General features: G+C 45.3%; 1 protein-coding gene across 5 annotated transcripts in view; it reads right to left on the minus strand.

The window, feature by feature from the left end:
- LOC139584410 (neuron navigator 2-like) overlaps positions 1-18,359 on the minus strand; it is a 94,837-nt gene that overhangs the window by 26,376 nt on the left and 50,102 nt on the right. For 2 of the 5 annotated variants that reach the window (XM_071416192.1, XM_071416193.1), the window contains 7 exons: positions 14,223-14,352; positions 7,245-7,551; positions 4,911-5,556; positions 3,335-3,775; positions 2,136-2,201; positions 1,165-1,325; positions 669-848 (listed from right to left, as the gene is read on the minus strand). In XM_071416192.1, coding sequence (XP_071272293.1) covers positions 669-848; positions 1,165-1,325; positions 2,136-2,201; positions 3,335-3,775; positions 4,911-5,556; positions 7,245-7,551; positions 14,223-14,352 — 1,931 coding nt within the window. The remainder of the gene's footprint in view (positions 1-668; positions 849-1,164; positions 1,326-2,135; positions 2,202-3,334; positions 3,776-4,910; positions 5,557-7,244; positions 7,552-14,222; positions 14,353-18,359) is intronic. The other 3 variants (XM_071416196.1, XM_071416195.1, XM_071416194.1) reach the window with 3 other exon arrangements.

Consider the following 18,359-nt stretch of genomic DNA (forward strand, 5'->3'; position numbering starts at 1 on the left):
TCGGGACAAGCAATAAACCACAAGAGCACCAAGCCATTCAGCCAAAGAAGTGTAGTCAATCATCAAACCTCAGTTTATGTACGTACATCGAACAAACTGCTTCTTTGTACGTCCCAATTCAACTGTAAACATGTGGAAAGACTGAAATAATAAAGGTAATGAAATACTTCACTAGTGATTTAAATGGTTGGTTGAACAAGCGTGTGGATTCAATAAACATTAATTTTGTAAATTAAAAAAAGTATGTCTTTCAATAGTGCCCTGTTAAAAAGGCTTTCAAAAAACCCTCTTAGTAAACAACAATCTGCAAGCATGGCTCGATTTTTTAAAGGAAATATAATCCATTCAGAAGTAAAATGGAAGTTCACACATGCATGTGGAGTGGAAGTCATCTAACAAAGAAATAAATGTACCTGCATTTCGAGAGCTTGGGACGATAAGGTTCTTTCTGCAAAAAGATGATTCTTGGTTTGAATGGTGTCAGTGATTTTTATCTGGTATTCTTTTGAACTTAACAACATGAATTGGAGTATTTAGAGTACTATATAGTTAGAGAACATTGAACAGAACACGGCTATGCAGCTAGAACCTTATAGTCCCAAGCTCTCAATTTCTCTGAGGCTCTGTGTGATAGCAGATAGACGGAGGGGTATGTCAGTCTGTCTTACCCTCCTCCAGGCCTTCTCTGAAGGACCCAGAGCTGGTCATGGTGCGACTCTTCTCCTCTAGAGACATGGACGAGTTCCTCAGACGGGGGTCACTGTATGGGTCATACGAACCGTCCTGATTGGCCAGGCCGCTGCGGAGGTTTGCCAGGTTGATCTGTGCCGCCGTGGTAGGGCTGCCTGCTGGGACACAACCGTCACATAACAAAGGTCAAAGAATATCTTAAAAACAGACATTGACAGAGGGCATTGATCAGATATTTGCCGTTTGTCTCTTACTCTTCACTCATAGTGGAAAGTAAGAGTGCAATACAACATAACAGATATAATCACTACTACTTTTCCTTACATCACCGCTACTATCGGAGAAGTCTCTTGAGAGAGACGAAACATTAAGCCAGCATGTACACAATATTTAGTTAATTGTGCAGTGATGACTATCACTGTTCCAACAGTGCTAATCAAAGTGATGAGTAGGGGGGGTTGAGGCTACACCTACCAAGCTGGGAGAAGTTGAAGCGGGCTCCGGAGGGCGAGGTGAGGCTGGAGGTGGGGTAGAAGGGTGAGCTGGCGGCAGACTCCTGAAGACCTCCTGCAGAGTGGGAACGCAGCCAATCCCGGGGGTCGTCATGACTACGTAGCTGGGGCAGGTGGCCGTACCTGCAGAGAGATGACAGGAGATGCTGAAAATCCACCTCACATCCACATCTTTGTGTGAATGCTGCAAGTCACAATCTGCACAGATAATGATAATAACCTAGGCTGTTGGTAGACAGGGAGGCACATGGGTAACATCAAGGCTGTGTGATAATGTGCAGGGTGGACAATCACAACATGGTCTACAAAATCACAGAGCATGGGATCATGCATCATATATTGTATGATACAGGTGGAAGTTGTATGTCAATGTACGTTCATGAAAACAATACTTAATACCACCCCCCAAAAAACATTATACAAAAATAAATACTTAAAAAAATACATTTATGTATGTATTTTTTTCCTGAGTAAACTGCTCAAGGAAATGGTGGCTTACAGAGATTTGTTTTGGGAGTTCAGCCCTTGTTTGAGTAAAACAACGGGTGTAATATACATCTAATCACAGAAGCCCAAAAACCTAAACATAGGGGAAATTCATGTTTGGTGGAGGTAGGTGTGTGGCCATTCTGAACACGTAGACAAAACATATAGAGACAGGACACAGCTACAGATAACAGCTACCTATAGAAGCTTCACAGCTGTGGTGTGATCTTTCTTAGTTCTATACGCTTTGATATACATCTCAAGATTAGGTTTCAGACTCCAGCCCTGTCCTTCCCAGTGTAGCCAGCAGATGGCATTATGCATGCTGTGAAAGAGATGGCGGCAGCGATAACATCCAACAGTCACTTCACTTCACAAACACAGGACACTACACACAGGCAGCTGTTTCACCATCAAGCAAGCCTAACTCCATATAGACACATTTACCTGTCCTGTTTCCGGGGTAAAGTGTTTCGGCTGGGACTACCCAAGGGAGAGGAGAGAGGGCTAAGGCTAGGGGGTAGGGAGGGGGTTAGTGGTGTAGGGGGTTAGTGGTGTAGGGGGTTAGTGGTGTAGGGGGTTAGTGGTGTAGGGGGTTAGTGGTGTAGGGGGTTAGTGGTGTAGGGGGTTAGTGGTGTAGGGGGTTAGTGGTGTAGGGGGTTAGTGGTGTAGGGGGTTAGTGGTGTAGGGGGTTAGTGGTGTAGGGGGTTAGTGGTGTAGGGGGTTAGGGGTGTAGGGGGTTAGTGGTGTAGGGGGTTAGTGGTGTAGGGGGTTAGTGGTGTAGGGGGTTAGTGGTGTAGGGGGTTAGGGGTGTAGGGGGTTAGTGGTGTAGGGGGTTAGTGGTGTAGGGGGTTAGTGGTGTAGGGGGTTAGTGGTGTAGGGGGTTAGTGGTGTAGGGGGTTAGTGGTGTAGGGGGTTAGTGGTGTAGGGGGTTAGTGGTGTAGGGGGTTAGTGGTGTAGGGGGTTAGTGGTGTAGGGGGTTAGTGGTGTAGGGGGTTAGTGGTGTAGGGGGTTAGTGGTGTAGGGGGTTAGTGGTGTAGGGGGTTAGGGGTGTAGGGGGTTAGGGGTGTAGGGGGTTAGTGGTGTAGGGGGTTAGTGGTGTAGGGGGTTAGTGGTGTAGGGGGTTAGTGGTGTAGGGGGTTAGGGGTGTAGGGGGTTAGTGGTGTAGGGGGTTAGTGGTGTAGGGGGTTAGTGGTGTAGGGGGTTAGTGGTGTAGGGGGTTAGTGGTGTAGGGGGTTAGTGGTGTAGGGGGTTAGTGGTGTAGGGGGTTAGTGGTGTAGGGGGTTAGTGGTGTAGGGGGTTAGTGGTGTAGGGGGTTAGTGGTGTAGGGGGTTAGTGGTGTAGGGGGTTATGGGGGAAGGGTAAACAACAGAGAGAGGAGCACAGATAGAACGGGGAAACAGAGAGATCAACAGTCAAGATACAATCCATGCTTTCATTACACCAACAACTAGGAGTCAGTCTCCTATCATCTCCTATATCATCAATATGGCCACTCAAACTCTACTGTTAGAAAGGGACTAAACCCTCATGAACACAACAGATCGAAGGTTGAGATACAAAGGGAAGAAAAGAGAGGAGAGCATGTAGCCGACATTAAAACAAATAGCCACACATGGCAGCTCCTAAACCAAACCCACTCCTACCTGTCTGAGAAGCCAGTTTTGATGCCGTTGTTCCTGACGCAGGCTGGCAGTGTGTCGTGACCAGGGCCGTGGTGTCCGTGGCCTCCGCTGCCCAGAGACAGGTCGATGGACTCGCTGCTGGTGGCAAGGCTGCTGAGGGAGGGGTAGCCGGGGCTCAGAGTGTCCCTGCTCAGGGTGCTGCTCCAGGCCAGGCTGTGGGAGGGGGTGGACAGGGCCGAGCTGGGACTGGAGGCCAGGGGGGAGAGGGAGTGGGCCTCCACACCCAGACGACCTCCACCCCCATACAGAGGGCTACTGCCCCCGCTACTGGCCGAGGGGGAGTCCAGAGCGCCACCCTGCTGGCCAGAGTTGGCTTGGAGGTTGGAGATGACGGTGGAGTTCTTCATGTTCTCTGCGGTGGTGACTGGGGCCTGCTGCTTAGCCTGCTTGCCTCCGAACAGTCTGGACGGCACGGGAAGGAAGCAGAGGAGAAGAGTGAGAGGAGAGTTAAATGGTAAATGGGTTTAGGCAGGGAATTGTTGAAGTAATCTTTGATTAAAATACTCCTTAATGCAAAGATAAGCGAAACAAGTGCGTATTATAACGTTGCCACGACAACACAATCCCTACTTCATGGTATAATCACATCATCACAAGACAAATATATCCATCTCTCTGATTCGCTGGTCCGGTATGGCTGTCCGTGTGAGCAGCTATCATACATCTTCTACCGCGCCTTTTTATCAACACGTCATTTACATTAAAGCAGGATGTAAAGTGTGTCCTACAGACGCCATATTAGCTTGGACAACATTAAATAATCAAGGGTTAAATGAGAAGGGAGACTCTCAGACCACTGAGGGGAAACAGATGCTCTATTTTCTCATTACCTCATCAGGCAATTAGTTAGATAAGTCCAAGCAGCAGCATCAGATAAAGCAACACCAGTCAGCCCAGCACTGGGTTTAAGCTAGAGAAAACACTGGACCCTCAGTCTGGGCCCTGTCATCCTGCTTTTAATGACCACTGATAGGCCATTATATCAAGAGAGGCCTAGTGATAAGCCAAGCCTTTTAAATCACTCACGATTCATGGGCAGACTTCAAAAAACGTCATGAAACCCCGATAAGCCAAGAGCTCTCAGTTTTATTTAATGTTACTACAACGCTGATATGATGATTGTCCCAACTAAAATCAGTTTGCACTGTGCCTGAATATGTCACATAACCCACTGGGCACAAACATCAGTTCAACGTCTAGTTTTGATTTACATTTGACTGAGTTGTCAACTATTGTGAATGTAACGTGAAATCAACAAAAAATGTCATGTCATTGGATTTATTTAAAAAGTTACGTTGATTCTTTTTTGAAAATTCAATGAGTTTTCCATGTTGATTCAACACCATTCACATAGCTTTTGGGGTTTAAATGACGTGGAAACAACATTGATTCAACCAGTTTTGCCCAGTGGGAATCATAAGCAGGCCGGTGTGGTAGTGCTTTCAGTGCTGGTGGAAGGAGCTCTCAGACTCATCCAGTGTTAGTGTGAGACAGTGCCTGATGACTGGGGCTAGGGGTATGGAGGTGGTGGGCTGACCTGCGCATGGTAGGGGAGGAGACGTCCGGGTACTTTCCCCCTGGTTGCCTGGCTCCCTGGGCTGTGGGACTGGCTTCAGAGGACACCCCCTTCTCCCGGTCTGTCTGGTTGGATCCAGAGCCAGGAAGGGGGATGCCACCAACGCTGGGTTTGGGGACTTGGCTGCGGCTTTTGGGGCCATGGAGCGTGTTGGACTTGCTGCTGAGATTGGAGTCGATGCTGGTGCTGGACGAGCGGCTTGTGCTGCGTCCCCCGCCAGAGGCTCTTCTGGGCCGGGGAAGGCTGCGGTACTGCAGGTTGGAGTGTGAGCTCACAGGTAGGTAGCCATCATCCACACTGGCCTGGCGACCAAGACCCCGACCCCCGTGGAGCTGCACTGACTTGGGGATCTTCCCCAGGGTGGCGGAGCCACTGGTGATGGTCACTCCGCTGGCTGTCACCATGGTCATACCTCCTCCTGCATACTTCTTAAATCCAAAGGTGTTGGTGGTGGGGGTGCGGTTGGAGCTGGAGGAGGAGGGGGGCTTCTTGGCCTCATCTCCACTGCTGCGGCCCGTGTCTGATGGGGAGCGCTGCATGCTACACTTGGCCCGGGGAGAGAGATGATGTTGGCCTTTCTCAGACACCTTGGCGTCGTCCGTTTTACCTGTGGGTGGAGACATGACAGTCTATCAACCATGGCCCACCAGACACAACGTCTCCGTGGTTGACTGCTGGCTGCCTCATCACACACTACAGGAACACATACATATACATTAAACAAAAATATAAATGCAACATGCAACAATTTCAAAGATTTTACTGAGACAAATCAGTCAATTGAAATAAATTCATTAGGCCCTAATCTATAGATTTCACGGCTGGGAATACATATATGCATCTGTTGGTCACAGATACCTTAAAAACAAGGTAGGGGCGTGGATCAGAAAACCAGTCAGTATCTGGTGTGACCACCATTTGCCTCATGCAGCGCGACACATCTCCTTCGCATAAAGTTGATCAGGCTGTTGATAGTGGCCTGTGGAATGTTGTCCCACTCCTCTTCAATAGATGTGCGAAGTTGCTGGATATTGGCGGAAACTGGCACATGCTGTCATACACGTCGATCCAGAGCATCCCAAACAAGCTCAATGGGTGACATATCTGGTGAGTATGCAAGCCATAGAAGAACTGGGACATTTTAAGCTTCCAGGAATTGGGTACAGATCTTTTGCGACATGGGACAGCGAATTATCATGCTGAAACATGAGGTGATGGCGGCGGATTAATGGCAAGATAATGGGCCTCAGGATCTCGTCTCAGTATCTCTCTGCATTCAAATTGCCATCTATAAAATGCAATTGTGTTCATTGCATCGTCGTACGGGGCCACAGTGTCTCCCGACCCCTCTTGTCTTAGCCTCCAGTATTTATGCTGCAATAGTTTATGTGTCGGGGGGCTAGGATCAGTCTTTCTCCGGTCTTATCCATTGTCCTGTGGGAATTTAAGTATGCTCTCTCTAACTCTCTCTCTCTCTTTCTCTCTCTCGGAGGACCTGAGCCCTAGGACCATGCCTCAGGACTACCTGGCCTGATGACTCCTTGCTGTCCCCAGTCCACCTGGCCGTGCTGCTGCTCCAGTTTCAACTGTTCTGCCTGCGGCTATGGAACCCTGACCTGTTCACCGGACGTGCTACCTTGTCCCAGACCTGCTGTTTTCGACTCTCTAGAGACAGCAGGAGCGGTAGAGATACTCTCAATGATCGGCTATGAAAAGCCAACTGACATTTACTCCTGAGGTGCTGACCTGTTGCACACTCTACAACTACTGTGATTATTATTATTTGACCCTGCTGGTCATCTATGAACATTGGAACATCTTGGCCATGTTCTGTTATAATCTCCACCCGGCACAGCCAGAAGAGGACTGGCCACCCCTCAGAGCCTTGTTCCTCTCTAGGTTTCCTGCCTATCTAGGGAGTTTTTCCTAGCCTCGGTGCTTCTACATCTGCATTGCTTGCTGTTTGGGGTTTTAGGCTGGGTTTCTGTATAGCACTTTGTGACATCGGCTGATGTAAAAAGGGCTTTATAAATACATTTGATTGCTTGATTGTCTGTAGCTTATGCCTGCCAACACCATAACCCCACCGCCACCATGGGGCACTCTGTTCCCAACGTCAGCAAACCGCTCACCCACACGATGTCATACACATTGTCTGCCATCTGCCCGGTACATGTGAAGAGCACACTTTGTTGCATTTATCTTTTTGTTCAGTATAGTTCAGACCGATAGAGAACAATATAGAGACAGTGGGGCTGCTGGGATCCGTCTGTCTCTACTCTGTATGTAACGTACCTGTAACATGGGTCTTCAGCATTGCACAGCCTGGCGTGATGAGGACCTTGGTCCTGGGCGAGGTTACACCCACCTGGGCGCTCATTCCCCGCCTCCAGGAGCCTGTGTGGGCCATGGAGGGCGTATTGAGGCCCAAGGAGCTCCTGTCCGACTCGTCCGACATGTCTGAGGGGTGGCGGCAATACTTGGAGCCCGACTCCATTTTGACCCCGTTGTCCGAGCCACCGCCTGACCTCTTGACCTCGTCGCTGCCGGACCACACAGAGTTCTGCTCGATGGCCGAGTGCTTCTCTGCTTCCGTCTGGAGCTGAGGGAAACCAAACGTCAAACATCTGTTACTTCTGTTTATTGTGCTGTAGATACTGTACATCAGAGAAGGCTGGTGAGGGGAGGACGGCTCATAATAATGAATGGAGTGAATGAAATGGTATCAAACACATGGAAACCAGGTGTTAGATGTGTTTGAGACCATTCCATTCACTCTGTTCCAGACATTACTATGAGCCTGTCCTCCCCATTTAAAGTGACACCAGCCACCACTGCTGTACATACTCTAACTCTAGAGCAAGCAGAAAGAAAAGCAATGGTCTACTAGTCTAGACCAGCATTTCCTAAGCTCAGTCCTGGAGACCCCAATGGGCGCATGTTTTTCCCTAACACTACACAGCTGATTCAAATCATCAACTAGTCATCAAGCTTTGATTATTGGAATCAGATGCATAGTGTTAGGGCAAAAACCAAAACGTACACCACTTGGGGTCCTGAGGACCGAGTTTGGGAAATGCTGGTCTATTACCTCCCACCATAAGCTCAGCCTTATGCCATCATTCCAGTTAAACAACTCCACATGTCCCTATTACTGTGAATGCTTTCATATTCTCATCAGCAAACAGCACTCATTACAAACACACCGTCAAGACCAGGATGCTTGTTTAAACATCACATTATACAAATATCCTCTTTGTTCTATGAGCTGTTGCTCAACCGCCAAGGGAAAAGATTCCTATTCAGGAACTTGATATTGATGAGGATTTTTCTCTAATTTGGGTGCAGTCTGCTCTCATCTCAGAAGTAATGTGTGGATCTGAGGCATTAACTCTGTGGTTGAACATTAACGCTGGTTGATGTCACTGCTGCCCATCTGGCTTTTCATCTGAGGCATGTGGCTGAATCACTTCACAAACATTGGTTGAGTTCAATAAGGTATGCAACATATATATATATTTTTTTAAACGCGTTGCAATACAAAGTGAAAATGAACTCTTTCTATTGGACAGGTCGAGGTAGTCCCTCCCTGTTTCAGTCCATTTGCTTCCGTTTGGTGCCTAATGAACAAGACCGTGGTCAGGAGAGTTAGCAGTGGATTACATTGGACAGTCCCTGACAGGGCCTGGAGTGATTATAACAGGAAATCAGCAAAGACGACTTCTTGTATCACGACTTCATGCTTCATGTATCAACATTACCGCCTCAAAATGAAAAAATTGGATAAGTAAAGACTTGAGAAAGAGAGGTAGAGGCAGGCGAACAGGACCATTACATTGGCCGTTCAAATAAACAATGTGTTGAAGCTGTGTTTTGTAGTGTGTTTTCCCAGCGCTCGCCAAACTTACGTCAGCCTTGGTTATAACAGGTCATTGTTCAACTAGCTACTGAAAATACTCATAAAAAATGATTGCCAGGGAAAGAATTTTAATGGCCTCTTTCTTTATCAGCCTGAATCATAAACACTGTTATCTCTATAGCCTCAATAATAAATCCAAGCCATATTCTACAGAGCAGCAGAAAAATGCAACACAAAGCAATTCTATAAAAGGCAATACAGTTACAGAGAAAATGGGAGGGGACTTTGTGACTGAATGTTGGCTTGAAGAGCTGGTTTTGGGGCCGTCTGCATTCTACTGTTTGATTTTAAGTCACTCGTTGGCACGGGAGGATGCAGTGAAAGCCTTAATGGTAGAAAAACATGAAAACAAAACGGGTGCCAAAGCTGCAGTCGCTCCTCTCGTCTACCCAGTTCCTTTTTATGACTGGAAATAACCTTGCTGAACAGTATTCTACATCACATTCACAACCATGCCAACTGCTTTATTCCTGAAAAAACTCACTCAGTGCTGTTGTCGGGATGTTCCACTGAAAAGAGACTGTCTCTCTATAGGAACAGTGTGTGGTTATCTTTGGAATAACAGAAACTGCTTCTATCACACAGTCTTCCACATAAGCAATGATGACAGACATAAGTTTGTGAGTGTTGAGGTGTATCTGATAAGGACATGGGTCAGGCCTACTACTACACTGTATATACAAAAGCATGTGGACACCCCTTCAATATATGGATTTGTGGAAATAAATATGTGAATATGTGGATTTGGCTACTTCAGCCACACCCGTTGCTGACAGGTGTATAAAATCGAGCACACATTGCACACATGCAATCTCCATAGACAAACATTGGCAGTAGAATGCCTTTACTGAAGAGCTCAGTGACTTTCAACGTGACAACCGTCATAGGATGCCACCTTTCAAACAAGTCAGTTTGTCAAATTTCAAGTGCTGTCCTGTTATTGTGAAGTGGAAACATCTCGGAGCAACAACGGCTCAGCAGCAAAGTGGTAGGCCACACAAGCTCACATATGGGGACCGCAGAGAGCTGAAGCGTGTAGCGCGTAAAAATCCTCTGTCCTCGGTTGCAACACTCACTACCGAGTTCCAAATTGCCTTTGGAAGCAACATCAGCACAATAACTATTTGTTGGGAGCTTCATGAAATGGGTTTCCATGGCCGAGCAGCTGCACACAAACCTCACCATGCGAAATGCCAAGCGTCGGCTGGAGTGTAAAGCTCGCTGCCATTGAACTCTGGAGCAGTGGAAATGCATTCTATTGAGTGACGAATCACGCTTCACCATCTGGGAGTCCGACAGACAAATCTGGGTTTGGCAGATGCCAGGAGAACGCTACCTCCCCCAATGCATAGTGACAACTGTAAAGTTTGATGGAGGAGGAATATTGGTCTGGGACTGTTTTTCATAGTTCGGGCCCTTAGTTCCAGTGAAAGGAAATCTTAACGCTACAGCATACAATGACATTCTAGACGATTCTGTGCTTCCAACTTTGTCGCAACAGTTCTGGAAAGGCCCTTTCCAGTTTCAGTATGACAATGCCCCCGTGAACAAAGCAAGGTGCGTACAAAAATGGTTTGTTTAGATCGGTGTGGAAGAACTTGACTGGCTTGCACAGAGCCCTGACCTCAACCCCAATGAACATCTTTGGGATGAATTGGAATGCCAACTGTGAGCCTGGCCTAATAGCCCAACATGAGTGCCCGACCTTACTAATGCTTTTATGGCTGAATGGAAGCAAGTCTCCACAGCAATGTTCCAACATCTAGTGGAAAGCCTTCCTAGATGAGTGGAGGCTGTTATAGCAGCATATTAATGCCCATGATTTTGAAATTAGATGTTTGACGAGCAAGTGTCCACATACTTTTGGTCATGTGTGTAGTTAAGCCCATAAATTCGGCTCCTGAGTGGTGCAGCGGTCTAAGGCACTGCATCTCAGTGCTAGAGGCGTCACTACAGACCCTGGTTCGATCCCGGGCTATATCACAACCGGCCGTGATCGGGAGTCCCATTGGGGCGGTGCACAATTGGCCCAGGGTCGTCCGGGTTAGGGGAGGGATTGGCCGGGGTAGGCTATCATTGTTAAAGACTAAATTGTTCGTCAAATAAAGCTTAAAAAAAGTTCACCCCATGGCTCCCTCCCTGGTCAGCTCTAAAGCAGGGTTCAGTGCAGTCACGGCCCTGTGGGTACACTGTCATTTCAACGTGGGTAATATTTGGTTGAGAAGTTGATCATTGAGATTACAACCTATATTCACCCACTCAAAAAGACTGCAAAAGTTAGTTGAATTTCCCAAGTGTTATCACAATGCTTTCAACCATCTAAAACAACGTTATTCAAAGTCGGGGTCGCCAAAATGTTTTTTTTTTTTTTTTTTTTACATTTGAAAGATACAATTGTATTTCCCAAAACACCAAGCAGAGAGAACGTTTGCTGTGTGCGTCGTTGAGGCATGTGTGGATACTGGTAGGTTCGAAAGAAAAGCAGCGGGGCTCTCGGATCAGCTTTCTCCATTCAAATCTTATCTTAACATTATAATTAATCCACAATACTGACGACGGATCAGCTCCTAGAGAGATATTATCACCTATTGCTGCAAATATTGATTCAACCAGTTTGTGCCCAATTGAGTGGGTTGGAGTTAATTCTGCCTCATATCCTCATATCATGACTGAGTAATGACTCACTGTTCAAAGGCTTGACGGAGCAGGTTGAGGGTTCACAAGCAACGTCTGAAATGTATTCTACCCTCTTGTGGCTTTGAATCTCTAGTGACTCTTGTCACCGAGTGAACTTCAATAAGCCAATCTAGTTGGTCTACATTGTTCAGAAGCACCTAAAAAGGATTGCTTCATGCAGTCTCAAGAATCTAGATTGAGACACTTTTACAATATGGCAAACAGAACGTCTTCTCCTCAAATCAGTAGTCTAAAAGGTGAACATGTGCACTTGAGAATAAATACATACAAATTTTCTTAATCTTATCCATTCAGGATAAGATGAAGTGGGAGGTGATGTGTGTTAGGCTGCAACTTCAATCAACACTTTGAAGCAACCACATCAGCATATAACACAGATCAGAAACAGATGAACGTTTCACTCTGCTTATTTCTTCCACAACCTCTATAACTGAAGTGTGAAAGTTAAGAGGCAGCCTAGTGTATGCAGTTATGTTCAGGTTAATGTACCCATTCAAATGATTGGGGCCAAAAGAATCAAAGTATATAAGTCCCTGGTATATTACACAGGAGAGCTTAAACGCTCCTACCTCAGCCTAAATGGGTAGTGCTGAGCAATTAGTGCTTTTTTGAGGTTGATTCGGTTTCGGTTAAACATTTTTTTTTTTACATGAAATGCATTATGAAATTAAAATAATGACAAGCTTTTTAAATCGAAATTCCAAAGCCAAAAATAGTAAACATTCAACTTTCCACCTTCTCCACTACTGTCCCGTCGATGTGGATAGGGGATAGGGGGCTGCTCCCTCTGCTGTTTCCTTAAGTCCATGATCATCTCCTTTGTTTGGTTGACGTTGAGTGTGAGGTTATTTTCCTGACACCACACTCCGATGGCCCTCACCTCCTCCCTGTAGGCCGTCTCGTCATTGTTGGTAATCAAGCCTACCACTGTAGTGTCGTCTGCAAACTTGATGATTGAGTTTGAGGCGTGCATGGCCACTCAGTCATGGGTGAACAGGGAGTACAGGAGGGCTGAGAACGCACCCTTGTGTGGCCCCAGTGTTGAGGATCAGCGGGTGGAAATGTTGTTTCCTACCCTCACCACCTGGGGGCGGCCCGTCAGGAAGTCCAGGACCCAGTTGAACAGTGCGGGGTCGAGACCCAGGGTCTCAAGCTTAATGACGAGTTTGGAGAGTACTATGGTGTTAAATGCTGAGCTGTAGTCGATGAACAGCATTCTTACATAGGTATTCCTCTTGTCCAGATGGGATAGGGCAGTGTGCAGTGTGATTGCGATTGCGTCGTCTGTGGACCTACTGGGGCGGTAAGAAAATTGGAGTGGGTCTAGGGTATCAGGTAGGGTGGAGGTGATATGATCCTTGACTAGTCTCTCAAAGCACTTCATGATGACGGAAGTGAGTGCTACGGGGCGATAGTGGTTTAGCTCAGTTACCTTAGCTTTCTTGGGAACAGGAACAATGGTGGCCCTCTTGAAGCATGTGGGAACAGCAGACTGGGTGTCAGGTTTTGGCCAAGACTGTTCGGGTTTTGGTCACTAGATGTCCACATTGCACCTTTTTTGTACCTTTTGTTTTTCTTGCTCTAATTATTGTTTGCACCTGTAGGTCATTCCCTTGTTAGTATTTAAACCCTGTGTGTTCCTCAGTTCCTTGCTCAGTGTTTGTAAGTTAGCACCCAGCCCCAGCCCAAGTCTTGTTTTATTCAGATATTTCTCTTGTTGGATTTTCCAGAGGTTCTCTGGTTTAGTTCTTGTGTATTATTTGAGTAGTCTTTTGAGGTTTGTTTTTCCCTGCTGTTTTTTGCCACTTTGTGGAGTTTCTTTTGTATTTTGGAGGATTTCCATTTTGTGCCTTTTGGCTTTATTTTTGGACATTGTGGATTTAGTTTCTTTGCCTGAAGATTTTGTTCTTTAATTAAACCACCATCTCTAGTACTGCTGTGTCTGCCTCATCTTCTGGGTTCTGACGATTATTAGTGACTGTTTCTCGCACCGGGTCCTGACACTGGGATTGATTGAATATGTCCGTAAACACACCAGCCAGCTGGTCTGCGCATGCTCTGAGGATGCGGCTAGGGATGCCGTCTGGGCCGGCAGCCTTGCGAGGGTTAACACGTTTAAATGTTTTACTCATGTTGGCTGCGGTGAAGGAGAGTCCACAGTCTCTGGTAGCGGGCTATGTCGGTGGTACTGTATTGTCCTCAAAGAGAGCAAAGAAGTTGTTTAGTTTGTCTGGGAGCAAAACATCGGGGGTTCGCGACGGGGCTGATTTTCTTTTTGTAGTCCGTGATTGACACTGCCACATACCTCTCGTGTCTAAGCCGTTGAATTGCGACCCTACTTGACCTAATTTCTATTGTGAATAATTGGATGGCTCACAAAAAAAAATCTACATGGAATTAAAATATTTTAATAATTAGTTGATCAACAACCCCAAAACATTTTGGTTAATCGCTCAGCACTACTAATTGAAAATCAGCAGGGAAATATCTGGCTGTGGACATCACGTGATCTATAATCAGAGTTTATTGATGGGAAATTAAAGTTTAATAAGCGTTTCTTGGCTTTATTATAAAATAGAAAAAAGAAACAACATAATGTCTGTTCACTGTCATTCTAATTATATGGTTGCCACGCCCCTGATTGGGGCAGAACCTACCTGTCCCTCTATGTCCTTGCAGGAGACGGACGGAGTGTTGACGTAGGAGCTGACTGAGGAACTGGTGTTGATGTCATCTGTGTCGACGGTGTCACTGATCCCACTGCTCACCGAGCTGCTGTCGTCCCAACTGGAAGAGAGGAACACAGAAGAGAGAAAGAGTTTGAGTAGATTTGGTAAAAGTTATTAGAGAGAAAGAGGTAAGACACGAGAGACATAACTAGAGTGGGAAAGGGAAAAATATGTAGAGCAGGGTTCCCCAACTGGCCACCTACGTTTGGCCCGAGGGTTATTTTATTTTGCCCCCCCAAGTGTTGGGGGACAGAAAAGACTAAAAACACCAGCAAATCAGCTCCAAGTAATTTTAATGTTGGAAGTCTGTTCCAAAGTATTCACACACATAATAGAGAGACGTATGTGATCGTATCCAAATGTAAAAAAGGTTTGAAATGATTATGTTTTAGTCAAATGTTAACTGTTTGGGCTTCTTGCGGTCAATTTACAGTCTACAACTAATTTGTATTTATTTCTTGACCATCCGCTTAAGAACAAAATCGGTAAGAGGCTGAATCTAGTTGATGATCCCTGCTGTAGAGAAACCGAGAGACATTAACAAAAGAAGACAGGGTGGAGAGAAACAGAGAGACATTAACAAAAGAAGACAGGGTGGAGAGAAACAGAGAGACATTAACAAAATAAGACAGGGTGGAGAGAAACAGAGAGACATTAACAAAAGAAGACAGGGTGGAGAGAAACAGAGAGACAGGGTGGAGAGAAACAGAGAGACATTAACAAAATAAGACAGGTTGGAGAGAAACAGAGAGACATTAACAAAAGAAGACAGGGTGGAGAGAAACAGAGAGACATTAACAAAATACGACAGGGTGGAGAGAAACAGAGAGACATTAACAAAATAAGACAGGTTGGAGAGAAACAGAGACATTAACAAAAGAAGACAGGGTGGAGAGAAACAGAGAGACAGGGTGGAGAGAAACAGAGAGACATTAACAAAATAAGACAGGGTGTAGAGAAACAGAGAGACATCAACAAAAGAAGACAGGGTGGAGAGAAACAGAGAGACATTAACAAAATAAGACAGGTTGGAGAGAAACAGAGACATTAACAAAATAAGACAGGGTGTAGAGAAACAGAGAGACATTAACAAAAGAAGACAGGGTGGAGAGAAACAGAGAGACATTAACAAAATAAGACAGGTTGGAGAGAAACAGAGACATTAACAAAATAAGACAGGGTGGAGAGAAACAGAGAGACATTAACAAAATAAGACAGGGTGGAGAGAAACAGAGAGACAGGGTGGAGAGAAACAGAGAGACATTAACAAAATAAGACAGGTTGGAGAGAAACAGAGAGACATTAACAAAATAAGACAGGTTGGAGAGAAACAGAGACATTAACAAAATAAGACAAGGTGGAGAGAAACAGAGAGACATTAACAAAAGAAGACAGGGTGGAGAGAAACAGAGAAACATTAACAAAAGAAGACAGGGTGGAGAGAAACAGAGAGACATTAACAAAAGAAGACAGGGTGGAGAGAAACAGAGAGACATTAACAAAATAAGACAGGGTGGAGAGAAACAGAGAGACATTAACAAATAAGACAGGGTGGAGAGAAACAGAGAGACAGGGTGGAGAGAAACATAGAGACATTAACAAAATAAGACAGGGTGGAGAGAAACAGAGAGACATTAACAAAATAAGACAGGGTGGAGAGAAACAGAGAGACAGGGTGGAGAGAAACAGAGAGACATTAACAAAATAAGACAGGTTGGAGAGAAACAGAGAGACATTAACAAAAGAAGACAGGGTGGAGAGAAACAGAGAGACATTAACAAAAGAAGACTGGGTGGAGAGAAACAGAGAGACATTAACAAAAGAAGACAGGGTGTAGAGAAACAGAGAGACATTAACAAAAGAAGACAGGTTGGAGAGAAACAGAGACATTAACAAAATAAGACAAGGTGGAGAGAAACAGAGAGACATTAACAAAAGAAGACAGGGTGGAGAGAAACAGAGAAACATTAACAAAAGAAGACAGGGTGGAGAGAAACAGAGAGACATTAACAAAAGAAGACAGGGTGGAGAGAAACAGAGAGACATTAACAAAATAAGACAGGGTGGAGAGAAACAGAGAGACATTAACAAATAAGACAGGGTGGAGAGAAACAGAGAGACAGGGTGGAGAGAAACATAGAGACATTAACAAAATAAGACAGGGTGGAGAGAAACAGAGAGACATTAACAAAATAAGACAGGGTGGAGAGAAACAGAGAGACAGGGTGGAGAGAAACAGAGAGACATTAACAAAATAAGACAGGTTGGAGAGAAACAGAGAGACATTAACAAAAGAAGACAGGGTGGAGAGAAACAGAGAGACATTAACAAAAGAAGACTGGGTGGAGAGAAACAGAGAGACATTAACAAAAGAAGACAGGGTGGAGAGAAACAGAGAGACATTAACAAAAGAAGACAGGGTGTAGAGAAACAGAGAGACATTAACAAAAGAAGACAGGGTGGAGAGAAACAGAGAGACATTAACAAAAGAAGACAGGGTGTAGAGAAACAGAAAGACATTAACAAAAGAAGACAGGGTGTAGAGAAACAGAGAGACATTAACAAAAGAAGACAGGGTGGAGAGAAACAGAGAGACATTAACAAAAGAAGACAGGGTGGAGAGAAACAGAGAGACATTAACAAAATAAGACAGGGTGGAGAGAAACCGAGAGACATTAACAAAAGAAGACAGGGTGGAGAGAAACAGAGAGACATTAACAAAAGAAGACAGGGTGGAGAGAAACAGAGACATTAACAAAAGAAGACAGGGTGGAGAGAAACAGAGACATTAACAAAATAAGACAGGGTGGAGAGAAACAGAGAGACATTTAACAAAAGAAGACATGGTGGAGAGAAACAGAGAGACATTAACAAAAGAAGACAGGGTGGAGAGAAACAGAGAGACATTAACAAAATAAGACAGGGTGGAGAGAAACAGAGAGACATTAACAAAAGAAGACAGGGTGGAGAGAAACCGAGAGACATTAACAAAAGAAGACAGGGTGGAGAGAAACAGAGAGACATTAACAAAAGAAGACAGGGTGGAGAGAAACAGAGACATTAACAAAAGAAGACAGGGTGTAGAGAAACAGAGAGACATTAACAAAAGAAGACAGGGTGGAGAGAAACAGAGAGACATTAACAAAAGAAGACAGGGTGGAGAGAAACAGAGAGACATTAACAAAAGAAGACAGGGTGGAGAGAAACCGAGAGACATTAACAAAAGAAGACAGGGTGGAGAGAAACAGAGACATTAACACAAGAAGACAGGGTGGAGAGAAACAGAGACATTAACAAAAGAAGACAGGGTGGAGAGAAACAGAGACATTAACAAAACAAGACAGGGTGGAGAGAAACAGAGAGACATTTAACAAAAGAAGACATGGTGGAGAGAAACAGAGAGACATTAACAAAAGAAGACAGGGTGGAGAGAAACAGAGAGACATTAACAAAAGAAGACAGGGTGGAGAGAAACAGAGACATTAACAAAAGAAGACAGGGTGGAGAGAAACAGAGACATTAACAAAAGAAGACAGGGTGGAGAGAAACAGAGAGACATTTAACAAAAGAAGACATGGTGGAGAGAAACAGAGAGACATTAACAAAAGAAGACAGGGTGGAGAGAAACAGAGAGACATTAACAAAAGAAGACAGGGTGGAGAGAAACAGAGAGACATTAACAAAAGAAGACAGGGTGGAGAGAAACAGAGAGACATTAACAAAAGAAGACAGGGTGGAGAGAAAACCACTCCTATTATTCTCCCTCTTTTCCTAGGTCTGTTGGCCAGAGACAGCATTCCCATATGCCTGTGATGTTAGGAACGTCTCCCCCTGAACTCCAAACTTGTTTTAATTAGCGTTCAGCAGCGTGTCTCCCAGGACCAGGGGGGCTGCTGGGTAACAGAGTTTTCCACCACATCAGGTCCTGCCAGTCACCAACACTGATGGGCCCTAACCAAGATACCATTCTAAGGAGGTTGCGTGGAGGCCAGAAGATAAGGAATAGTTGGGGTGTCTGGGTCTCATGCAAGCTGCCTTATATATGATTTGAGACCGCTCTACACC

Source organism: Salvelinus alpinus, chromosome 9 (assembly GCF_045679555.1).
Source record: "Salvelinus alpinus chromosome 9, SLU_Salpinus.1, whole genome shotgun sequence".
NCBI classification, from domain to species: Eukaryota; Metazoa; Chordata; class Actinopteri; order Salmoniformes; family Salmonidae; genus Salvelinus; species Salvelinus alpinus.